The 26622-nt window shown below is 38.7% G+C and overlaps 1 protein-coding gene and 1 pseudogene across 2 annotated transcripts; one reads left to right on the forward strand and one right to left on the reverse strand.

Moving 5' to 3' along the window:
* Nucleotides 1-8587: 8587 nt before the first annotated feature.
* On the forward strand, nucleotides 8588-9798 carry LOC113882772 (olfactory receptor 10K2). Its single transcript, XM_027525886.1, has 2 exons — nucleotides 8588-9511; nucleotides 9772-9798. The coding sequence occupies exons 1-2, from the start codon at nucleotides 8588-8590 to the stop codon at nucleotides 9796-9798; spliced, it is 951 nt and encodes a 316-aa protein (XP_027381687.1).
* Nucleotides 9799-17940: 8142 nt separating this feature from the next.
* LOC113884488 lies at nucleotides 17941-18908 on the reverse strand (annotated as a pseudogene). The gene has a single exon (XR_003508887.1). The product of XR_003508887.1 is annotated as an S-phase kinase-associated protein 1 pseudogene (transcript).
* Between the last annotated feature and the right edge of the window lie 7714 nt (nucleotides 18909-26622).

Raw genomic sequence — 26622 nt, forward strand, 5'->3', positions numbered from 1 at the left:
CTATCCAGTGTTTCCTAAAACCATTAATAGAGGCTATGCTTTCCCCAATTTGAAAACAAGACAAATAGTCAAAGATGTATAAAAAATACTCAAAATCATTAATCATCAGGGATATGCAAACTATAGCCATAGTGAGATATCATCTCACATCTGTTAGAATGACCTTTATCAATGAAAAGATAATACCTTGGCAAGGATGTGGAGAAAGGGGAACTCTGGTATACTGTTGGTGGAAATACAAATTGATACAGACATTAGGAAAAACAGCATGGAAGTTCTTTTAAAATTCACAATAAAACTACCATGTGATCTAGATATCCCACTTTGGGGGCAGTTATCGAAAGGAATTGAAATTAGAATCCAAAGCAATACTTGCATTCCCATGTTAATTGCAGCACCATTCACAATAGCAAAGATATGAAAACAACCTAATTGTATGTATCAAGGAAAATAGATAAAGAAAAAAAATGTGGTAAGGGCACAATATAAAAAAAAAGGAAAGCCTAACATTTGCCGCAGTGTGGGTGAATTTCAAGAGTGTTATGCTAAGAGAAATAAGCCAGACATAGAAAGACAAATACTGCATGATCTCCCTATGTGTGGAATCTGTGAAATAGTTAAACTCATAGAAGCAGACAATAGGATGATGGGAATAAAGGAAATGTGGAGATACTGGTTAAAGGGTACAAAATTTCAGTTAGCAATATAACTGGAGATGTACTATGCAGTATATTACTTTGAGATAACAGTAGTGTATTGTATACTTAAAATTTGCTTAGAGGATAGGCCTTATGTCTTCTTATCACAGTTAATAATAAGTGATAATAAAGTTAGCTAGAGAAAATTTTGGGAGGTCATGAATATGTCTATGGTTTTGATGGTGGTGATTGTTTCATGGATATATGTTGTTGTTCATTGCTCAGTTGTGTCCAACTCTTTGTGACCCCATGGACTGCAGCACACCAGGCTTCCCTGTCCTTCACCATCTCCCAGAGCTTGCTCAAACTCATGTCCATTGAGTCAGGGATGCCATCCAACCATCTCATCCCTCTGCCATCCTCTTCTCCTCCTGCCTCCAATCTTTCCTGCGATTAGGGTCTTTTCTAATGAGTCAGTGTTTTCCATCAGGTGGCCAAAGTATTGGAGCTTCAAGTTAACCATCAATCCCACCAATGAATATTCAGGATTGATTTCCTTTAGGATTGATTGGTTTGCTCTCCTTGTAGTCCAAGGGACTCTCAAGAGTCTTCTCCAACACCACAGTTCAAAAATATCAATTCTTTATGTTCCAACTCTCACATCCATACATGACTACTGGAAAAACCATAGCTTTGACTAGACAGACATTTGTCGGCAAAGTAATGTCTCTGCTTTTTAATATGCTGTCTAGGTTGGTCATAGCTTTTCTTCCAAGGAGCAAGTGTCTTTTAATTTCATAGCTGCAGTCAACATCTGCAGTGATTTTGGAGCTGAAAAAAATTAAGTCTGCCACTATTTCCATTGTTTCCTCTTCTATTTGCCATGAAGTAATGGGACTGGATGCCATGATCTTCATTTTTTGAGTGTTGAGTTTTAAGCCAATTTTTTCACTCTCCACTTTCAGCATGAGGCTCTTAGTTCTTTGCTTTCTGCCATAAGAGTGGTGTCATTTGCATATCAGAAGTTATTGATATTTCTCCCAGTAATCTTATTCCAGCTTGTGTTTCATCCAGCCTGGCATTTCACATGATATACTCTGCATATAAGTTAAATAAGCAGGGTGACAATATACAGCCTTGATGCATTATTTTCCCAGTTTGGAACCAGTGCCTTTTTCCATGTCTGGTTCTAATGGTTGCTTCTAGTCCTGCATACAGTTTTAGCAGGAGGCAGGTAAGGTTGTCTGGTCATGGATATATACTTATATCACATTCATCAAGTTGTATACATTAAATATATACAGCTTTTCCTATCTCTATCATACGTTAATTAAAAAAAAAAAAAACTTTTAAAAAAGTTTAAAAAAAAACTACATGCATTTGGAGTAAATTATGGACACCAATAACAACAACAACAACAAAAATGCTTGGCATTCAGAATCAGATATCTAAAATTTCACTTTTCTTACTTCTTTTGGGACATTATTTCTCTATCTCACTTATTTTTTGTTATTCCTTTGTTTTCACGTTTGTTCTCAATATTATTATTTCTCAATTTATCAGATAGTTGATGAATTCTTACTATGCATCAAGCCATTGTTAGGGGACTTTAACATTTATTGACATTGCTTTTGAAATCAACCATTTCTAGCTTAGCCACAGGCAAGTAGAAACCAGAAATTTTGGAAACTGGAAAATAAATGATGATATTTTTGTTTAAACTAAGAGGTCATTTATATAATTGGGATAATGCTGCTGCTAAGTCTCTTCAGCCGTGTCTGACTCTGTGCGACCCCATAGACGGCAGCCCACTAGGCTCCTCTGTCCTTGATTCTCCAGGCAAGAATACTGGAGTGGGGTGCCATTTCCTTATCCAATGCATGAAAATGAAAAGTGAAAGTGAAGTCGCTCAGTCGTTCCCTACTCTTAGCAACCCCATGGACTGCAGCCTACCAGGCTCCTCCATCCATGGGATTTTCCAGGTAAGAGTACTGGAGTGGGGTGCCATTGCCTTTTCCAGGGATAATGCTACCTGTGACCATTTATTCATCCAACATTCAGTACATCTTTAATGTCTCCCATGTGTAACAGTATGCTATATTAGTTTCTGGATAATGAAATAAAGAGCAGAAAAAATGAACTCCATGGTTAATGGTGAAATCAATCTCCTTTCAACTTTTCCTGACCTGGGCCTTTACTGTAAAAGCAACCTTGCTCATTTGGTCCTCTCAGCCTAACAGAAAGATATATTCCCAATTATAAGTGCAAAAGCACATTTTACACTGAACAAACATGCTTTATAATGTATCATCATGAACTACACCTTTCAATCCTTTGGTAACATAAAATTGAGAAACCAATTTAAAATAGTCAATTTTTGAAAACTGCTACATCTGAGAGTGGCTTAGAGACTTCCACTCCCTAAGCCCTAATGCTTGAGTACAATTTGGAGCAATTTGGCATTTGATAACTTGCCTCTACTTTCCACAGTCAATTCAGCTGTTTAATTAAACCCAGTGCAACATCTCCATGGCAATGACTCTGGCATCAGGAGACCCACAGAGAAACCTCCCACTACCAATAAATGCAATGAAAGTGCCAACACTTCAGTGGTCACTATTAGATATGACTTGTGGTCTTTGGTCAGTTGGCACAAAATGTCAAGAAGAAATTAGTTACATTTGATTTTGGTCTGGGTCTTAGTCTGCAGACCATCATCATATCTCTACCCCTGAGTAGAGACCAGTAGCCTCTGCTCTGTTTTGGTTTTTTCCCATTTCCCATTTCAACTGGATTCTAGCTCCTGTAGTCACTGTGCCTCTGGCTTTTCTTAGGGAAAGGGAGAGGCAAACGGGGGCCCATCTATGAATAACAGACAACACATTGGACTGAGCACCTACAGGAATGAGCAACTGGACAATGGACAGGGAATAAGAGTAAGCATCTAATCCCCAGCAGGACCTGTGCTTTCTCAGCTCAGGTAAGAGACAGAGAAGGGTGAGGGGCCCACATTGGTGCAGTGACAGTGAAAGACAAAAATAGCCATACCCAAGAATGAGGACTCCAAAGAATGTTAATCAGGATTAATGACATTTTAAAATGAACTTTTATAGAACTATGAATGTATATTTTATACATATTTTAAATTAATTGTCTCGTTGCTTCTCCTAAATTTACACAGACACAGTCTTGGTTCTGATTTAATTCAAAAGTACACTCAACAACACTTTATTCACAAAACTTTTGTTTCATTTTAGTAAGAACAACAAACGCGAGATCTACCCTCTTAGTAAATGTTTAAGTATACAATAACAAAATATTAGCTACAGACACAATATTATACAACAGATCTCTAAAACACATTCATCTCACATAACTGAAACTTAACACTGATGAACAGCCATTTCCTCTTTCTCTTCCTTGCCCCAGGCCCTGGCAATCACTATTTGACTTCCTCTTTCTGTGAATTTGACTATTTTATATAACATTTACAAATGGAATTTGTCCTTCTGTGTCTGGCTTCACTAGCATGGCATTAGTGGTAAAGAACCTGCCTACCAATGCAGGAGACATAAGAGATGTGGATTGGATTCGATCCCCTGGATCAAGAAGGCCCCCTGGAGAAGGAAATGGCAACCCGCTCCAGTATTCTTGCCTGGAGAATTCCATGGACAGAGGAGCCTGATGAGCCACAGTCTACTGGGTCGCAAAGAGTCAGGCAGGAATGAGCAATTAGCATTTTTACTTTGTCACAGCTTTACATAACATTTATGACCCCAGTTTTCTGTAGATCCTCTTGAGTAAGACACAAGGACAAAAATGCAATATGCCTTTCTCAGTCCTGGGAATGGAAATCATCTTTATCTTATATACCCTTCCTGATATCAATGGAGTATACCAAGCAGTATGAGGGAAATATTCTCAAAACTGTCTCCCCTTTTCAACTCTAAATTACAATTACAGAACTAATATTTGTGTAATATTTAAGATTTGCAATGATATTCTCTTATTCATTTTGAACAAACTTTGAAAATTAAGTTAGCTGGTATCAGAATGAACCCTATTATAAGGAAGAGGAAAGTACTTCGGACATGTTGAAGTCCTTTGTGACCTCAATGTGACAGTTTTGGTAAAGAAAGAAAAGGAAATAAAAAAAGAGAAGAAAGGAGTGTCTCTCAGTTCACAGAACTATGTAAATTTAGGTATTTCCTTTGTAAAAATGATGTATCTCTATGCCTGACAAATGATGAGCCTGTAACAAAATTGTAACAAGATTCCTTTTATCCTTTATTCTTTTTTTTTTTAATGCTACACACTTATTAAAAACATCAAAAGTTTAAAAAGATTAAACATATTAGAAAGGATGTGGAAGAACTGGAAGTCCCAAACTTTTCTGTAAGGAATACAAAAAGGAAACAACTATTTTAGATCACAATATGTGCAAATGTGCTCAGTTGTGGCCAACTCTTTAGGATCCCATGACCTTTAGCTCTCCAGGTTCCTCTGTCCATGGAATTTTCCAGGCAAGAATACAGAAGTGGGTTGCCATTTCCTTCTCTAGGGAGGAATCCTTTTGTTAAAATACCATCCTATGTAAGGAGGTGACAGAATACTATTTTTCCTTTCTCACCAATACACACACACACACATTTTATTCCTATGCCAGTCAGAATATTCATAGTTTGGTGCTTGTTCCACTAGCTGTGTGAATTTGAAAGGAGTCTCCAAACACTTTGATTCTCAAATTATTCTCTCTTACAGTGAAGAAATCAGAAGTAATACCTACCTCATGAGATCGTGATGAGGACCAAATACAACAGTATTTTCACCCTATCTGCATTATGAAAAACATGATAAATGACAGTTCATGTTATATTTCTATATAACGGATCTAAATTTTTGTTGATAAGCTGATACCAAAATTATATCCTATTTTTTCTTCCTGGAAATGTTAAAAGCAATACAGATGGACTAATATTTGGGATGATGATCTCCAAAGAACTGAATTGGGTTTTTTGTTTGTTTTTGAGTTTGTGACCTCAATGTGACTGTTTTGGTAAAGAAAGAAAAGGAAAAAATCAGAGAAGAAAGGAGTGTCTCTCAGTTCACAGAACTATGTAAACTGAGGTATTTCCTTTGTAAAAATGATGTATCTCTATGCCTGACAACAAAATGACAGGTATTTGTTCAATTCTGAAGGGCTAATCAACATTAAGGGAAATTAGTCAGCTACATCATAACACTGACACTCAGTCCGTATTTTTATCAAAATGTTTATAGGTGACATTCAAATGGCATTTGCTCTTCAAAGATTTCCATGAAGTGGCTTGTTTTTCCTCAAGATTTTCAAGATATTTTGCTTGATCCCTGATGATATTTATGATAGTATGTCCTACAATATGGTTAACTATTTTATTATCACTTTCATGAGAAAGGAAAAATTATTTTATTCATATTTATAACTGTAATACTTAAAATATAATAAAAATGACAAAGTCATAAAATATGAATATAATTAAGTAATCTACTCTAATCTTTAAGTTCAGTTCAATTCAGTTGCTCAGGCATGTCTGAATCTTTGTGACCCCATGGACTTCAGCACACCAGGACTCCCTGTCCATCACCAATTCCCGGAGTTTACTCAAACTCATATCCATTGAGTCAGTGATGCCATCCAACCGTCTCATCCTCTGTCATCCCCTTCTCCTCCCGTCTTCAATCTTTCCCAGCCTCAGGGTCTTTTCATATGAGTCAGCTCTTCACATCAGGTGGCCAAAGTATTGGAGTTTCAGCTTCAACATCAGCTTTTCCAATGAATATTCAGGACTGATTTCCTTTAGGATGGACTGGTTGGATCTCCTTGCAGACCAAGAGACTCTCAAGAGTTTTCTCCAATACCAAAGTTCAAAAGCATCCATTTTTCAGCACTCAGATTTCTCTATATTTCAACTCTCACATCCATACATGACTACTGGAAAATCCATAGCTTTGACTAGATGGACCTTTGTTGGCAAAACAATGTCTCTGCTTTTTAATAAGCTGTCTAGGTTGATCATAACTTTCCTTCCAAAGAGCAAGCATCTTTTAATTTCATGACTGCAGACACCATCCGCAGTGATTTTGGAGCCCCCCAAAATAAATTGTGTCACTGTTTCCACTGTTTCCCCATCTATTTGCCATAAAGTGATGGGACCAGATGACTTGATCTTCGTTTTCTGAATGCTGAGTTTTAAGCCAATTTTTTCACTCTCCTCTTTCACTTTCATTAAGAGGCTCTTCAGTTCCTCCTCACTTTCTGCCATAAGGGTGGTGTCATCTGCATATCTGAGTTTATTGATATTTCTCCCAACAATATTGATTACAGCTTGTGCTTCATCTCTAATCTTTAAGAACTCAATAAAGGACTTCCTTGGTGTCTCAGATGGTAAAGAATCTGCCTGCAATGCAGAAGACCTGGGCTCAGTCTCTAGGTTTGGAACATCCCCTGGAGAAGGCAATGGTTACCCACTCCAGCATCCTTGCCTGGAGAATGCCATGGGCAGGGATTCCTGGTGGGCTACAGTCCATAGGGTCTCAAAAAGTCAAACACAACTGAGTGACTAACAGTTTCATGTTTTCATTTTCAAAGAGCTGATGCTGATTTATAAATATGTAGACTAAAACATACATAAAGTGTGCATCATTGATTTATAGAGCATCCACAATGATAAACTTCTAAATTGTTATTTGTATGTGACTAAGTCTGACTATGCAATACAAGTTTATCTTCTAAACTTATCCTGTATACCCCCACCCTCCAAAATAGGAATTTTGTGAAACCTCCCTTACTCTCTGCAAAATGTAAATAACCTGCCTGAGTGACTCAGACTACAGAGAACTAAATACCAAAGAACTTGCTTGGAACTTCAAAGTCAGTCACCTTACCTCCCTTCCAGTGCAGAACAGGACTCCAGTAAGACCAAGTTACTTTTAATCAAGCTTGGAGAACTCAGAGGAATGATAATCTCTCTTAAATCCCCTCTGCACCCCTGAGAAAGTACAGAAAGGCGGCTTCAACAACTTGCCATGAGTTAAATAAATGCTCATTTTATCCTTGATGAAAATATTTCTAATTCTTGAAGAACAATAAAAAAGTGATTAGATGGAATTATTTATTAAGCACTATGTATTGAATGTCTCTTTTGTAATGCATGGTCCTAATTAATTTACTGTATAACCCTAGAAGGTAAGAATTACTTTTCTCATGATACAAATGAGAAAGTGGGACTTAGAGAATTTATGATCTTACCACAAGAACATGCCAGAGTCAGGATTAAAGCTTATATCTATCTAAATTCAAAATTCATTTTATTCCTACAGTACTCAATTTTACATGTGTTTGCAAGGATAAAATTTAAGATTATATTTGTATAAATGTATTCATAGTCCTGAGAATTGAGGATCCTGGAGTTAAAAATATAATAGTAATTATTTAGTAATAAATGTACCTTCTAAGCAATAAAAATCACTGTGTTAGGCACTGAACAAAGAATCAGGGGGATAAATGGAGGAAGAAAAGATGTGTGCATTTCATAAGGTTTGAGTTGGGGAGATGGAATGGTATAACTATAGAAGCAGAAAACATCAGGGTCAACACAACACTTTTCTCCAGAAATCGGGAGATGTAACTGGTTTCCTGAAATCTTTATATGTCTGTAAAAAAGAAATGTCGAGAAAGTTTTCCTATGATGTTAAAAATATTGAGGAAACTCAAAGTTGGATGCAAGCTTTGAATAATTTTAGATGCTTCTTCATGTCTTACAAAAACCAGGAAGGAGACTAATGAGTAAACTCAAAACCTGAGAATACATGTTCTATGATCACCAGTTTCTCGGGATTCTTCTATTTTTCAGGGATTTTTTCTTGGCATTTTCTTCTCTCTCAGATTGTCTCCTGATGACACATCTTCCATGGAGTGTGTCAATGGTTCCTTGGTGAGAGAGTTTGTCTTCCTTGGCTTCTCCTGTCTGGCTGGGCTACAGAGGCTGCTCTTTGCTGTCTTCCTGGTGGTCTACCTCTTCACCCTGGGCACCAACGCCATCATCATCTCCACCGTTGTGTTGGACAGAGCCCTCCACACCCCCATGTACTTCTTCCTTGCTGTACTCTCTTGTTTTGAGACTTGTTACACCTTCGTCATTGTACCCAAGATGCTGGTTGACCTGCTGGCCCAGAAGAAGGCCATCTCCTTTCTGGGCTGTGCCATCCAGATGTTTTCCTTCCTCTTTCTAGGTTGCTCTCACTCTTTCCTGCTGGCAGCCATGGGTTATGATCGCTACGTGGCCATCTGTGACCCTCTGCGCTACACAGTGCTCATGGGGCATGGGGTGTGCGTGGGACTAGTGGCTGCTGCCTGTACCTGTGGCTTTACTGTCGCGCAGATCATCACATCCTTGGTATTTCACCTGCCCTTTCATTCCTCCAACCAACTACACCACTTCTTCTGTGATATCTCTCCTGTTCTTAAGGTAGCATCTCACCATACTCACTTTAGTCAGATTGTCATTATCATGCTCTGTGCATTGGTCCTGATTATCCCCCTGCTGTTGATTTTGGTATCCTATATTTGCATCATCTCTGCCATACTCCAATTTCCTTCCACATTAGGCAGGTACAAAGCTTTTTCCACCTGTGCTTCTCACCTCATTATTGTCATTGTTCATTATGGCTGTGCCTCCTTTATCTACTTAAGGCTTAAATCCAACTATTCCTCAAGCCAGGATGCTCTCATATCAGTATCCTACACAATCCTAACGCCATTGTTCAATCCTATGATTTACAGTTTGAGAAATAAAGAGTTCAAATCAGCTCTTCAAAGAGTTGTGGGAAGAACAATTTGTTTATCATGACATTAATCTAGATTCTTCATTTTTAAATACATGGGGGAAAATTCCTTGAGTAAAAATGATCAAGCAATGAGCAGTGTTCAAGAACAGAGATATTTCTCAGTTATTTCCAAAAAAAAAAAAAAAAGTACCTTGTCATGGTCACATAAATTATTGTCTACTGAAGTCCTCTTGATTGACAGAAAAATATTAGATGGCTACTGCAGGAAAATATACACAGATTCAGAATTTTATACTCTTGCAAACACTATTACCCAATCTCACCCAGATTGTAAATATACAAAATACTGTACAATATTAACTCTCTGATTTAGCAACCCAGAAAGCTCCTTCTCTTTATTGCTCCCTTTTCTGGATGTCAGGATAGTCAGACCATAATTTGTATTATTTTATCATTTTTTCCAAATCTTAATTTTTTATTCTATTCTCCAATAAATATTAACCTATAGATGGAAAACATTATTTGTATCTATAAAGCAGAGTGAGTAGACAAAATAATCAAATAATATTCAGTCTTTATAAAGAACAAACACCCTTCAATGTCTTTGGTTTAGCTTAGGACACAATTTTTAAATGAAATGGCATTTGTAAAGTAACAATTTTTGGTGCATAAGTTATATCCAATGTTCAAATAAGAATATTATGCAAAAAGTTATCCATTTCTATGTTTCTAGTGTATTGAGAACTGTTTTTTTTTTAATTTATTTTTTTTATGCACCAGTACAAATCTAAATTTAGTTAGAATTCCTTAAAGATATTCACAAGGACATTGGTTAAAGAGAACTAGAATCACACAGACTGGGCAAGAAAAGCAGGCTAAGTTTAACCACTCCATTAAGTAGAAAAGTCTGTGTAAAGAGTAAACAGCATCTGTCTCAGGAAGCTTGGGAATCTTCATGTGCACTTCAAGCCAGATTTTGAATTGAACATTTTGCTTATGTTCCTACAGAAGTAGAGCAAACAAGGAGCTCCTTGGAGAAAGCTGCCTCCTTGCTTTATATATTTTTTCCAAGATTGACTTGTTAATAAGGTCTCCTGACAGAATCGTTCCATTTCTTATTATTTTCTTCCACAAGTTTCCTCATCAATGTTATATACACTCAGGGATTGCAGGAAGAGGGTAGAAACTGGAATGTTTTATTCACAAGCCCTGATTTAATGTGGGATGCTGAGCTTGTCTGCTAAGAATGCAAGCCTGCTGCATTTCTCTGCAGCTTGAAACTTCCTGAAGGAGGGGCCTGAAGATCATAGTGCATGCCAAGTCACTTTAGTCATGTCCGAATCTTTGTAACGGCATAGACTGTAGCACATCAGGCTCCTCTGTCCATGGGATTCTCCAGACAGGAATACTGGAGTGGGTTGTCATTTCCTCCTCCAGGGGATCTTCCCAACCCAGGGATCAAAATCTCCTAAATTGACCAGCAGGTTCTTTACCACTAGTGCCACCTATGAAATCCCAGGGACCAAAGCAAATTTAATTTGGCCATCAAGTCATCTTTTCTTTAGTCCCATTGCTCAGCCCAGACTTCCAGCCTATCAAGTTGTCTCATGAAAAGGAAATAAACTGATAACCTCTCATGCAAATCAGTTTAATGTGTCAATTGTCCAATTTGTACTTAAGTGCTTCTGTTTAAAAATGTCCCCTTACTCCATTTTGAGTTTATTTTTGTGTATGGTGTTAGAAAGTGGTCTAGTTTCATTCTTTTACAAGTGGTTGACCAGTTTTCCCAGCATCACTTGTTAAAGAGGTTGTCTTTAATCCATTGTATATTCTTGCCTACTTTGTCAAAGATAAGGTGTCCATATGTGCGTGGATTTATCTCTGGGCTTTCTATTTTGTTCCATTGATCAATATTTCTGTCTTTGTGCCAGTACCATACTGTCTTGATAACTGTGGCTTTGTAATAGAGCCTGAAGTCAGGCAGGTTGATTCCTCCAGTTCCATTCTTCTTTCTCAAGATAGCTTTGGCTATTCGAGGTTTTTTGTATTTCCATACAAATTGTGAAATTATTTGTTCTAGCTCTGTGAAGAATACCGTTGGTAGCTTGATAGGGATTGCATTGAATCTATAAATTGCTTTGGGTAGTATACTCATTTTCACTATATTGATTCTTCCAATCCATGAACATGGTATATTTCTCCATCTATTAGTATCCTCTTTTATTTCATTCACCAGTGTTTTATAGTTTTCTATATATAGGTCTTTGGTTTCTTTAGGTAGATATATTCCTAAGTATTTTATTCTTTCCGTTGCAATGGTGAACGGAATTGTTTCCTTAATTTCTCTTTCAGTTTTCTCATTATTAGTGTATAGGAATGCAAGGGATTTCTGTGTGTTGATTTTGTATCCTGCAACTTTACTATAATCATTGATTAGTTCTAGTAATCTCAGTGTAAGACCAGAAACTATAAAACTCCGAGAGGAGAACATAGGCAAAACACTCTCTGACATACATCACAGCAGGATCCTCTATGACCCACCTCCCAGAATATTGGAAATAAAAGCAAAAATAAACAAATCAGACCTAATTAAACTTAAAAGCTTCTGCACAACAAAGGAAACTATTAGCAAGGTGAAAAGACAGCCTTCAGAATGGGAGAAAATTATAGCAAATGAAGCAACTGACAAACAACTAATCTCAAAAATATACAAGCAACTCCTACAGCTCAACTCCAGAAAAATAAATGACCCAATCAAAAAATGGGCCAAAGAACTAAATAGACATTTCTCCAAAGAAGACATACAGATGGATAACAAACACATGAAAAGATGCTCAACATCACTCATTATCAGAGAAATGCAAATCAAAACCACTATGAGGTACCATTTCACACCAGTCAGAATGGCTGTGATCCATAAGTCTACAAGCAATAAATGCTGGAGAGGGTGTGGAGAGAAGGGAACTCTCTTGCACTGTTGGTGGGAATGCAAACTAGTACAGCCACTATGGAGAACAGTGTGGAGATTCCTTAAAAATCTGGAAATAGAACTGCCTTATGATCCAGAAATCCCACTGCTGGACATACACACTGAGGAAACCAGAAGGGAAAGAGACACGTGTACACCAATGTTCATCGCAGTACTGTTTATAATAGCCAGGATGTGGAAGCAACCTAGATGCCCATCAGCAGATGAATGGATAAGAAAGCTGTGGTACATATACACAATGGAGTATTACTCAGACATTAAAAAGAATACATTTGAATCAGTTCTAATGAGATGGATGAAACTGGAACCTATTATACAGAGTGAAGTAAGCCAGAAAGAAAAACACCAATACAGTATACTAACACATATATATGGAATTTAAAAAGATGGAAACAATAACCCTGTGTACGAGACAGCAAAAGAGACACCAATGTAAAGATCAGTCTTATGGACTCTGTGGGAGAGGGAGAGGGTGGGGAGATTTGGGAAAATAGCATTGAAACATGTATAATATCATGTATGAAATGAGTCGCCAGTCCAGGTTCGATGCACGGTACTGGGTGCTTGGGGCTGGTGCACTGGGACGACCCAGAGGGAGGGGAGGGGAGGGAGGAGGGTGGAGGGTGCAGGATGGGGAACACGGGTATACCTGTGGTGGATTCATTTTGATATTTGGCAAAACTAATACAATATTGTAAAGTTTAAAAATAAAATAAAATTAAAAAAAAATCTTTTCAAGTAAACAAAAAAAATTTTTTTAAATGTCACCTTACTTGAACATTAGAGCAGACCTAGGAAGGATATATTATAATGTACTTTTTATAGATCAGAAAACTGACTCTCAGAAAATTAAAATGCCTTTCCTGTTAGTGAGTAGAATTAATACTGATCCCACATCACTCACTTCCTGTTTTAATGCTCCTACAATGCTCTTGCATGACCCTTTGTGAAGACTATGACTTTCTTAATAGAGTTTAGAATGCACAAGTATTCATCTTCATACAAGATTAAAAAAAATAATAATAACTGTAAGCTCATTAACATCTGTGTAAAAAATATACTGATAAGTATGATGTAAATGACCTTTATATCATATGGTGTAGTTAATCCCTATCCTTCTGTAACACAGTGTTGAAGGAGGAGGAACAAGAAAGCCTCCCACCTTTTGCTTTGTTCTTTCCCAAGACTTATAAATACCATCATTTTGAGTCAGATAGGATAACACTCACAAGTGGGAAGGATCACTGTGTATGAACAGGTCATGTATATTAGAATGATTCTCCTTCTAGCAGTTTATTCTTCCTCTTTTTTTTTTTTTTTTTTTTGTTCCCTATATGATCATAAAATTAATTTGGCCTTGAGCCTGTGCTCATGGGTTAGAACTAAACATTTTGCCCTCCTTCCTCTTTTCATGGACACACAAAAGTGCTCTCTCACACACCCTTGGCCCATGGTTAATTTTAGCTCCCCTCTTTATTCATATGTAACTTGCTGGAAAGAGGTAAGATCTTCAAATTTGGGATTGACTTGAGTGAGAAAGGAAAGCCCCTTTAGCCTCCAGACTGGGTCATGTATTTCAGCTGAGCTTACAGAGAAATCTGCACTTAAGTTTCAGGTATAAATTCAGCCAGTAATAATAAATTGGTTTGTTTATTCTCTCCACCTGTGCCTGACCCAATCAATGGACATAGCTGTGACACAGCAGTAATTCTGCTATTATTTAGGGGAAGCTCATATATTCATACAGAGAAGGTGATGGCACTCCACTCCAGTACTCTTGCCTGGCAAATCCCATGGACGGAGGAGCCTGGTAGGCTGCAGTCCATGGGGTCGCTAAGAGTCGGACACGACTGAGCGACTTCACTTTCACTTTTCACTTTCATGCATTGGAGAAGGAAATGGCAATCCACTCCAGTGTTCTTGCCTGGAGAATCCCAGGAACGGGGGAGCCGGATGGACTGCCGTTTCTGGGGTCGCACAGAGTGGACACGACTGAAACGACTTAGCAGCAGCAGCAGCAGCATATATGCATACGGAGAAGGCGATGGCGCCCCACTCCAATACTCTTGCCTGGCAAATCCCATGGACGGAGGAGCCTGGTAGGCTGCAGTCCATGGGGTCGCTAAGAGTCAGACACGCCTGAGCGACTTCACTTTCACTTTTCACTTTCATGTGTTGGAGAAGGAAATGGCAACCCATTCCAGTGTTCTTGCCTGGAGAATCCCAGGGACCGGGGAGCCTGGTGGGCTGCCGTCTATGGGGTCGCACAGAGACAGACACGACTGAAGCGACTTAGCAGCAACAGCAGCAGCATATATTTATAAGGCACAGAGTAGCCCATGACCAAGCGAGTACCTCGTGCCATGCATTTGCAGTGCTGTAAGTGAGCTCAGCGGCTACACAAACCTTGCGTTGTGCATACGCAGTGCTAAGTGATTTTAACTGTTACATTACAAAACCTGGGGCAAGAGTGAGAGGCCATAGGGTGAGAGAGCCTGGCCAGGCCATCTTGGCTAATTTGCTCTTTCACTACACTCCACCCCTTCAGGATCTCTCATCCCACAATGCAGGTTCCACCCTATGCAGCATCCTCCCAGAACACAATGCCACCACCTGAACCCACATCCTGCAATGACAGTAGAGACTAAAACAAACAGTCACATCCCCAACACAAAGAAAAACCCAACGCCAGGGATCACATGGAGCTCATGTCCCAATCTCTGCCTTCACAGTGCCAGAAGAGACACCCACTGCATGTGGAATGCCCTTATATCCACAGCCAACTCCACTCCACCATCTATCCCTGCAACTCCAACAACAGGGGCAACTCCAACCCTGAGGAGTTTTTTTATTATTATTATTTTATTATTAAGGGCCTGCAAAACCCCCATAGGCAACGGGCCCACCCCTTCAAGGAGGGGATTTTGGTGGCATTCACAGCCTACCCACAAAATACCATATGCTTTCATATTGTTCTAAATCTGCAAGAGAATCAGAGGTTAGTAGCACATCACAGGACACAGCCTTTACAGTACACTGTTCTACTAAATCTACATCACAGGACACAGCCTTTACAGAATACTGTTCTAAACTTACATCAGAGAACACAGTCTAAATCTTCATCAACTAAATCTACATCACGGGACACAGCCTTTACAGTATGTTGTTCTAAACCTACATCAGAGGACACAGCCTAAATCTACATCACAGGACACAGCACTTACAGTACAATGTTCTGTATAGGACACAGCCTTTGTAGTTTATCTCCACACAGACCAGCCTGCATTTGCATCCCCATAACCCAGATGGTACCCCTGCCTGCTCAGGCCCTCTTTGGGATCTTCACACTTTCAAAATGGTCTTGCATGCCATCCTTCTACTTCTCTCAGTAAAGACCCACAAAACCCTCAACAGGTGCCAGCCCCACCCCTATGTCCCAGAGTTGCAAAGCCAAGCTGCAAAGGTTTTCCCTTGCATTTGCTGAAACTGCTTACCCAAGTCAACCAATTTCACCTGTGTATATGGTCAATTCATTGTGAATTCAGTCGCATCGGGGGCCCCTGGAGGATGCCCCTCAGGCCTGTAGGCTGCTCATGCTTCATTTTCCACTATACCATAGGCCTTGCTGCCAAGCAGGAACCTGCATTCTCATAATGTTCATCATCACTGTCACTTACCACCTCACTGTTAGAGATGCTGGGTTCTTCAGGCCCACGGGGTTCTTGCTCTAATGACAGGATAGAGAGAGAAGAGAGAGAGAAGTCACTCAGTCATGTCCGACTCTTTGTGACCCCATGGACTGTAGCCTACCAGGCTCCTCCGTCCATGGGATTTTCCAGGCAAGAGTACTGGAGTCAGTTGCCATCTGCTTCTCCAGGGGATCTTCCCAATCCAGGATCAAACCCAGGTCTCCCACATCATAGGCAAATGCTTTACCGTCTGAGCCACCAGGGAAGCTTTGTATGCCAGGATACTTTGCTCTAGTTCTTCTAAGCATCTCTGCACATTTCTCCCTGACATGGCATTATGTAGACCACCATCCATATTCTCCTTCAGGACAGTCAGAAAAATCCACCCCACAGTGCCAGAGCAGTCCATGCTGCCTTGTTTGGGAAACAGGAACTCACCACTTCTAATGCCTTTTCAGTATTATCTGGTGATCTGTCAACTGCCTCCCAATCTTCCAACCGAGCCCACACCTAGAGGATCACAGCCACAGGGTACCACATACTGTGTGTGGCCAGTGGCTTCCTCCTTCCAGCGGAGCCTCAGGCTTCCCTACCTGCTGGGTATCCTGCCAACTACACCAGTTGTATTGCTGATCACGCTTGTAAAACCAATTATCTCTTTGTATCTCACTGTGCATGCTGTCTGCTGAACCCAGGGTAGGCAAGGCTCAAGCTAAGAGACTGGAAGAAGGCTTGAGGAGCCGTAGGAACTACAGGCTCCTGGCAACAGCCATAGCATAACCTAACACAACAGCCTCTCTTCTGGCTGGCATAGCAGCCATGACAGAATTCTCTCCTGGCTGATACAGAAACTGTAGCAGTAGACACTCTATTCTCTCCTCTTGTGACTGACCCAATGGACACAGCCACAACACAGCAGTAACTCCACTGTGGTTTAGGTGGAGTGAGAATATGCACACCACACAAAGCAGCCCATGACCAGGCGAGTGTGTCGTGGCGCACACATGCAGTGCTACAGGTGATCTCAGGGTTACCTTACGAGACACTGGGCAAGAGGCCGTGGGGCAAGAGGGCCTGACCACACCATCGTGGCTAATTTGCTCTTTCCTCACATATCCTATGTATATATCTCTTTTGAATACACTGCAGGAAAATGCTAAGTCGAGGATGAATTAGGGAATTTCTGTGATCTTGGCCAGATTATAATATGCATGCATGTGTGCTAAGTCACTTCAGTTGTGTCCGACTATCTGCAACCCCATGGACTGCAGCCCACCAGACTCCTCTGTCCATGAATTCTCCAGGCAAGAATATTAGAGTGGATTGCCATGCCCTCCTCCAGAAGATCCTCCAGATCCAGGGATCAAATCTACGTCTCCTAGGCCTCCTGCGTCAGCAAGTGGGCTCTTTACAACTAACACCACCTAGGAAGCCACATGATATCATATAGTTGCATGTAAATTGGATTTGTAGCTTATCAGGCTGGCCTGCATGTTGGAACTGATTTTATAAAACACCTTTTACCATTGAACAGATGAATCAATTATGATTCAATAAAATGTAATTTTAAAGATATCAACCTAAGTTATACATAGAGGAGTGAATTACAGTTGAGAGCAGTTAAATAACACCACATAGAGATTTACATTGAGAATGATAAGTTTGTGCCTAGCAAACACAATGATTCTCCTGTGTATATGTGTATGTATGTGTATGTATACTCCATATAAGTCAGTGAAAGACACACAGATTTTTGTTTCCCTAATCAGTGATATAAAACAAACTTTTTTTTTTTAAATTTCAGAAGGTTTTTTGCAAGTTGCTTTATTTACAACGCCAACTTTAAAAGTCACTGAACTAAAATTAACTGGACAATAAACTAGGCAGAAATTGCTTTACAAAAAGGGAAAGCCCAAAATGCCACTTTCTATAGGGAACCCACAGTTCAATTTTATTCAGAGCAAAGAAAAGAAACTTTCAATCACACTAGAAGAAACTGGGCCTTAAGTTTGGGAACTGTACTGAAACTACACATGCAATGAGGACAACATTCTGCTGATACAATTGACTTGCTGCTGCATTTGTTGACTCTTTTTCTAATATTAACAATTATAAACAAAGCAGTGCAACTAGTATTTGGAATAATCCTTACAGTGTTACAGCGTTAGACACGAAATTTCACTTCTCCTCACACCACTGGTTCTCTTTGCGTACCTGGGCTTCCTCTTCTTCAGTAAAATCATTTTTGATATTGAATGTCTTTTGAATCTCCTCAGGAGTTTTGCCCTTGATCATATTAGCAACAGTCTTGCAGGTAACATCAAGCAAACCTTTGATGTCTAAATAGTTTGCTGCCAATATAAGTTCAAAGAGTGTCCCTTGGTCAACTTTCAGGAATTCTTGATCCCAAACAGGTATATCATCTGTTCGTTTTTCTTTGTTCTCATCATCCTCAGGAGGAGGAGGATCATCCTTGTGGTGAGTGCACCACTGAATGACCTTTTTCAATATTGCTGCATTAACATTTGGCAAGGGGACTGGATCATCATCTCCTTCATCATCCATTCCCAAATCTTCCAACATAGTCTTGATGGTCACAGATTGTTTTGCAATTTCAACATCAACTTCGAATATCTCTCCATCAGAGCTCTGCAACTTAATTGAAGGCATGGTGGTAGGTCTCAAGGAGATGGCGGGCCGGAGGCTGAAGTGAGCAGGGCAACGTCGTCAAACAGCAACACTGAAAAGCGGAGAACAAGGCCACTACAGCCTAAAACAAACTTAAATGGGAAGGTATTTGGGGGGAGAATGGATACATGTATATGGATGGTTGAATCCCTTTACTGTCCACCTGAAACTACCACAACATTGTTGTTTTGTTTTACAAAATAAAAAGTTTTTAAAAAATAAAACAAACTTAGCTTTCACAAAGATTGAGAATTGATAGGTTGATTGGGTAGAAATATTCAGAGAGCAAATTTCAATGTATTATTTTTTTTCTAAATTCCTGACTGCCTTTTGCCTTTCCTGATGAATTTAATGAGCCACTAATAGTCTCACACATTTTGAGAAAACCAGTCATTGTCAAATACAAGATTAATTCTACTTGAACTAGCTTAGTTAATTTCTCCCAGACAACCCTCATTTGAGAAGATAATTCCTTAGGAAAGCACACATGTACATTTTTATATGTGTAGAGCCATCCTCTTCCTACCATCCTTGTAATTAAGATGTGACTGTGGCACAACAGGGCATTGAGACAAGTGACCAGAAATACAGTCAGTAAAAGGACTTCCAAGGTGGCGCTAGTGGTAAAGAACCTGCCTGACGATTCAGGAGATGTAAGAGGAGACACTAGTTCAATCCCTGAGTCAGGAAGACCCCCTGGAGGAGGGCACAACAACCCACTCCAGCATTCTTGCCTGGGAAATCCCATGGACAGAGGAGGCTGTTAGGCTGCAGTCCATAAGGTCACACAGAGTTGGACACAATTGAAGCAACATAGCACACAAACACATATAATTTGTAGGAAGAAGGTGACCAGCTCATGGTAAAAACAGGGTTCTAAAAATCCCCATTTTCCAGCAAAATATCCCTCGTCCTTTCTGTACTAACTACCTCAACTTTCATGCATTAATTGAAACTCCTTCAGTGCTCGTGAAGTAATTTCCTATACTTCTTCCACCCTTCCCCCCTCAAAATCTTCTATACTTCCTCAGATAATTTTCTGACCATTTCATTTCATCTTGCACTTTCCCCTATGGAAAATCTTTTGAAACCTGATTTAAGTTTTTGCATGATATCAGTTTTTAAACTTATGTCCCAATCAAGAAAGTTGCTCATTTTCCCTGATGAATCTTTATTAGTAATACGGAAAAAAATGTGTATCAAAACATAATGTCATAATCATTCCAGGGGATTTGATCACACAGCTACAGAGCAAATGTATCTATCTGGGCTTGGCAAGAGACAAAAGAGACATCATTGGTAACAATCAGTGGTTCAACAGCTCAGAAGGAATTTGTAGAAGTGAACTCTACAGAGAGTGATCTGGGGGATTAGGAAGATGTGACAGAAACTCTGTGTGTGCCCACAGGAAAATTTAGATGTAAATCCCTGAACAGCTTGCAAATGAAAGAAAAGGGATTAGTTCTGGGATATGAGTTCCTTTGGAAGTTCAACATAGATCTGTGTGAAAATATTAAAGGAAGATATTTGCAAATTGGAGAATTTTAATCTTTTACCTTGCAAATCATCTAGAAACATTTCATAATTTCTAGCTGAGACCTATTAAAATGAAGCTATAAAGAAACCTTTTTGATGGATACAGAATAAAACTTGGATAAATATAGACATACTGTATACAAGGACAGGATGCCTCAACTTTGAAGATATACCAGTTGTCCTTATTTCATCTTTAAACTCAAATCAATGCCACTCAAATATTAATTGTTTGATAATATGATAAATATTCCCAAGTTTCAAGCATAATATTAATCATAAATCCCTCAAGTCACCTTTATACACATAGGTGCATGAATGCTAAGTTGCTTCAGTCATGTCTGACTCTTTGTGACCCTATGGACTGTAGCCCACCAGGCTCCTCTATCCATGGGATTGTCCAGGCAAGAGTACTGGAGTGGGTTGCCATGCTCTTCTCCAGGAATACACATATATAGAGGAATATATATGTCTGTAAGTGTGTGTGTGAATTGTTACTTTAAAAATTTTGAGATAAGCTAAGTAAAAATTTTTAGCCCTCTACCACATTTTAAACACTGGATATAGTGGAGATTATGTATTTTTTTTAAATCACACTGCAGGTAAATACATGGCAAAGAAACCACTCTTACCCCTTTCCCAGAGCTCAGTTGAATTTTCACTCCAGCGGTATGTCCAGTACCACTGTCCCCACTGCCTCATGCTGTGATTAAGACACTAACATTGCCCAACGGTCATGGAAACTATTTCCCATATCTTGTCACACACACTCCTGGACACCATGACCCTCTTCCCATGCAATGACATGCAACTCAGTTCTAAGGATGACCTCATAAATCAACCAGCACCACTGCTTCCTCCTCACTTCCCACACTGTTTGAGGTCATACAAAGTGAAAATTTGCAAGGAAAGAGAACATATTTAATGTATGACCTCTTTGACCTAGAAAATTACTAAGTACATTACTTTCTTAGTTTGGGCCATGGACTATTCATTGTAAAATAAGGATATGGGTGTCTTCTTCTCTATTGATCTACATCTTCATTTAAAGTAGATAAAGATGAGATTATTTTGAACAGTATTGAGTAAAGTAGAAAGATAAACAGTTGTGTCATAATTATCTGGCAGTAATTGATCTTCCTAGGTCACTAAACTGCTCCCAAAATCTCTGTTCCTATTGGTCTCTTCACTTCTAAATTGATGATGCTCATGGATCTCAACCTAAGAAAATTTCAGATCAAATTCCTCTCTTCCTCAAAGCTTCAAAAGTTCTATACCTGTGGCGGATTCACTTTGATATTTGGCAAAACTAATACAATTATGTAAAGTTTAAAAATAAAAAATAAATAAAAAGTTCACAATTTACAACCAACAAAAGTAGACATTTTGTGCTGGCCTTAAGATCCTCCATGAATTGTCCTCAAATTCCTCTCTCTTCATACCTGCTCCTCCATCTAAGTTTCTAAATATGCAAAATATACTTATGCCACATGTTCTGTATTAGTTAGCTAAGGCTGCTGTAACAAAGTATCATAGACCTGGCTAGTTAAATAACAGAATTTATTTTTTCACAGTCTGAAAGCTAGAAATCCAATTCAAAATATCATCAGTTTGGTTTATTCTGTGGCCTCTCTCCTTGACTTGTGTTTAGCTATCTTCTCCCTGTGGCTTCATTCATCTTTCCTCTGTAATTCTGTATTCAAACTTCCTCTTCTTACAGAGGTGCCAGTCATACTGGATTGTGGTCCACTCTAATGACCTAATTTTAGCTTCATTGCCTGCTTTAAAACCTTGTTTTCCCCAAACAGTCATATTCTGAGGTACCACTGGTTATGACTTCACCATGTGAATTTCAGAGGGACACAATCCAACCCATAACATGATTCTTCATTTTGAAATGTCCCAGGAGTAGGTGGGATGAATTGAGAGAGCAGTAATAAAACATGCACATTACCATATGCAGAATTAGATAGCTAGTGGAAATTTGCTGTATGATTCAGGAAGCTCATATCCAGTGCTCTGCAACAATATAGAGGCATTGGTTGGGGTGGGAGGGAGGTTCAGAATGGAAGGGACATACATACACCTATGGCTGACTCATGTTGATGTATGGCAGAAACCAACACAATACTCTAAAGCAATTGTCTTCAAATTCAAAGCAAATAAATTAAAAAAAAATTAAAAAGAGACTATGAGGTTTGTATATTAAATATATTTCAATAAAAAGTTTCTTATTAAAAAAATGCCCCCCCCATTTCTATTAAACTAATTTTTATTTTTTAGATGCAGTGAAAAACAATACACTTTGCTCTCTGTTCCAACAGCTAATTTCTTAGTGATTCCTTAGTACTTTTTTATTTAAAATATATTTGGTTATTTAAAAATAAATGTCAAACTATCTAAATAACATATGATCCTCAGAGTTAAAAAAGTATCAATATGTAACAAAGATTGTGAAATGTCCTTTCTTCCTCAACTTTATTTCCTTGAATTTCCACTCTTTATAATTAAACTGATTATGAATATATACACATGCACACACAAAAACACATTACTTAGAGAGAGAAATATAGGTAGATAGATAATCTACTATCAATCTTTAAATTATTCTACAAATATTTATGAATCTTTTTCAAGTGTGTATTTATGACTGAATCAGATTGTTTTTTAACTGAGAGATAATTCACATACTATACTATTTCAGTTCAGATCAGTCACTCAGTCATGTCCAACTCTTTGTGACCCCATGGACTGCAGCACACCAGGCCTCCCTGTCCATCACCATCTCCCGCTCTCATCACCATCTCCCATCGCTCATCACCATGAGTTTACTCAAACTCATGTCCATTGAGTCAGTGATACCATCCAACCATCTCATCCTCTGTCATCCCCTTCTCCTTCTGCCCTCAATCTTTCCCAGTATCAGGGTCTTTTCAAATGAGTCAAGCTCTTCATATCAGGTGGCCAAAGTATTGGAGTTTCAGCTTCAACATCAGTCCTTCCAGTGAATACTCAGGACTGATTTCCTTTAGGCTTGACTGGTTGGATCTCCTTGCAGTCCAAGGGACCCTCAAGTGTCTTCTCCAACACCACAGTTCAAAAGCATCAATTCTTTGGCACTCAGCTTTCTTTATAGTCCAACTCTCACATCCATACATGACTACTGGAAAAACCATAGCCTAGACTAGACGGACCTTTGTTGGCAAAGTAATGTCTCTGCTTTTGAATAAGCTGTCTAGGTTGGTCATAACTTTCCTTCCAAGGAGTAAGCGTCTTTTAATTTCATGGCTGCAGTCACCATCTGCAGTGATTTTGGAGCCCAAAAACTAAAGTCAGCCACTGTTTCCACTGTTTCCCCATCTAGTTGCCATGAAGTGATGGGAATGGATAATGGATTCCATGATCTTCATTTTCTGAATGTTGAGTTTTGAGCCAACTTTTTCACTCTCCTCTTTCACTTTCATCAAGAGGCTTTTTAGTTCCTCTTCACTTTCTGCCATAAGGGTGGTGTCATCTGCATATCTGAGGCTATTGATATTTTTCCCGGCAATCTTGATTCCAGCTTGTGCTTCTTCCAGTCCAGCGTTTCTCATGATGTACTCTGCATAGAACTTAAATAAGCAGGGTGACAATATATAGCCTTGACATACTCCTTTTCCTATTTGGAACCAGTCTGTTGTTCCATGTCCAGTTCTAACTGATGCTTCCTGACCTGTATACAGATTTCTCAAGAGACAGGTCAGGTGTTCTGGTATTCCCATCTCTTCCAGAATTTTCCACAGTTTATTGTGATCCACACAGTCAAGGCTTTATCATAGTCAATAAAGCAGAAGTAGATGCTTTTCTGGAACTCTCATCCTTTTTCAATGATCCAGCAGATGTTGGCAATTTGATCTATAATATTTACTCTTTTAAAATGTAGATTCAATGGATTTTAGTATACTCAGAAAATTAGGCCACCATCACTAATATTAATTCCAGAACATTTTCATTAGCCTGGCAAGAAACCCCATAAACATTAGCAGTCTCCTCCTCTTCCCCCAGCAACCTCTACTCTACTTTTTTGTCCTTATAGATTTGCCTATTCTAAGCATGTTATACAAATGGAATTATACAATATGTTGTCTTTTCTGTATGAGTGTTTTTAATTAGCATACAGGTCATCTATGTTATAGTGTGTATCAGGGCTTTGTGACTTTTTGTGGCAACATTTAGGTAGTTCCCAAATTTTGACTATTATCAAAATGTATGATGCCTCTATGAAGAATCATGTACAATGTATTGTGTAAGCATATGTATTTAATTTTCTTGAGTATGTGATAGGAGTAGAATTACTGGATCATATGGTAATTTTATCTGCAACTTTTTGAGGAACAGTAAATTTTTCAGAGCAACTGCACTAATTTACCTCTCTAGAAATATATGAGAATCCCAATTTCTCCATTTCCTAGCCAACACATGGTATTTTCTGCATTATTAGGATTATTAGTATGATTGCCATCCTAGTGAATGTGAAGTGATATGTTGTTGTTTTGATTTGCATTTCCTCAATCACTACTGCTATTGAGTTTTTTTTTTTTTTTTTCTATATGTAACTAGTGATTTGCATGTATTCTTTGGAGACTGCCTATTTAAAACTTTTATCCATTTTAAAATTGTGATGTTTCCTTTCTCACACTGATAGCAACATACCTAAGCTTGCATAAAACCTCTATCCTTTTACTCCCTGCCTTTTAAATTTTAATCTCAAAATTAATGTTTTTGTATTTTGTATTCATTAAGAAATTATAGTAGTCATACTCATTCTAATTCTCTTCTCCTTTAGCCTTTATACAACAGTTGAATAGTTAACACATCATATTACAAAATTCAAAATTTCTAAATCTGATATTTACATTTTCCATTGTGTTGTATATTTTCATGTATTTTCATTTTACTAATTATCACCCTTTCATTTCAGCTTTTGTTCAGTGTAAATCATGTCTGATCTTTGTGACCCCATGAACTGCAGCACGCCAGGCTTCCCTGTCCTTCACCAAGTTTACTCAAACTCACGTTCATTGAGTCAGTGGTGACATTCAATCATCTCATCCTCTGTTGCCCTTTCTTCTCTTGCCCGCAACCTTCCCCAGTATCAGGGTCTTTTCCAGTGAGTTAGCTCTTCACATCAGGTGGCCAAAGTATTGGAGCTTCAGCTTCAGCATCAGTCCTTCCAATGAATATTCAGGGTTGATATCCTTTAGGATTGACTGATTTGATTACCTTACAGTCCAAGGGACTCTCAAGAGTTTTCTCCAGTACCACAGTTCAAAAGCATCAATTCTTTGGTGTTCAGTCTTCTTTATGGTCCAACTCTTACATCTGTACATGACTACTGGAAAAATCATAGCTTTTATTTCACAGACTTTGGTACAAAGGTGATTGATGTCTCTGCTTAATATGCTGTCTAGATTTGTCATAGCTTTTCTTCCAAGGAGCAAGTATCTTTTAATTTCATGGCTACAGTCACCATTTGCAGTGGCTTTGGAGCCCAAGAAAATAAAATCTGTCACTGTTTCCAATTTTTCCACATTTATTTGCCATTAAGTGATGAGACCAGATGCCATGATCTTTGTTTTCTGAATGTTGAATTTTGAGTCAACTTTTTCACTCTTCTCTTTCACCTTCATCAAGAGGCTCTTTAATTACCCTTCACTTCCCTGTGGCTCAGCTGATAAAGAATCTGCCTGAAATTCAGGACACCTGGATTCGATCCCTAGGTTGGGAAGATCCCTTGGAGAAGGGAAAGGCTACTCACTCTGGTATTCTGGCCTAGAGAATTACATGGACTATATAGTCCTTGGGGTCACAAAGAGTCGGACACGACTGAGTGACTTTCACTTTTGCTTTCACTTTCTGTCATTAAAGTGGTATCATCTGCATATCTGAGATTATTGATATTTCTCTCAGCAATCTTGATTCCAGTTTGTGAATAATCCAGCCCAGCATTTTGTATGATACACTCTGAATATAAGTTAAATAAGCCGGGTGACAATATATAGGTTTGACATACTCCTTTCCCAATTTAGAACCAGTCCATTGTTCCATGTCTGGTTCTGTTTCTCTCTTGAGAAACCTTCTCAAGAGACAGGTAAGGTGGTCTGGTATTCCCATCTCTTAAAGAATTTTCAACAGTGTGTTGTGATTCACACAAAGGCTTTAGCATAATCAATGAAGCAGAACTAGATTTTTTTTTTTTTTTATTCTCTTGGTTTTTCTA

The sequence above is a fragment of the Bos indicus x Bos taurus genome, chromosome 3 (genome assembly GCF_003369695.1).
Source record: "Bos indicus x Bos taurus breed Angus x Brahman F1 hybrid chromosome 3, Bos_hybrid_MaternalHap_v2.0, whole genome shotgun sequence".
Taxonomy (NCBI): Eukaryota; Metazoa; Chordata; class Mammalia; order Artiodactyla; family Bovidae; genus Bos; species Bos indicus x Bos taurus.

Excerpts from the sequence above, each read along its gene's own strand:
- LOC113882772 (XM_027525886.1), top strand. The coding sequence starts at position 8,588 with ATGGAGTGTGTCAATGGTTCCTTGGTGAGAGAGTTTGTCTTCCTTGGC. Across the intron at positions 9,512-9,771 it reads AAAGAGTTGTGGGAAGAACA|TATTACCCAATCTCACCCAG; the intron begins ATTTGTTTATCA and ends TCTTGCAAACAC.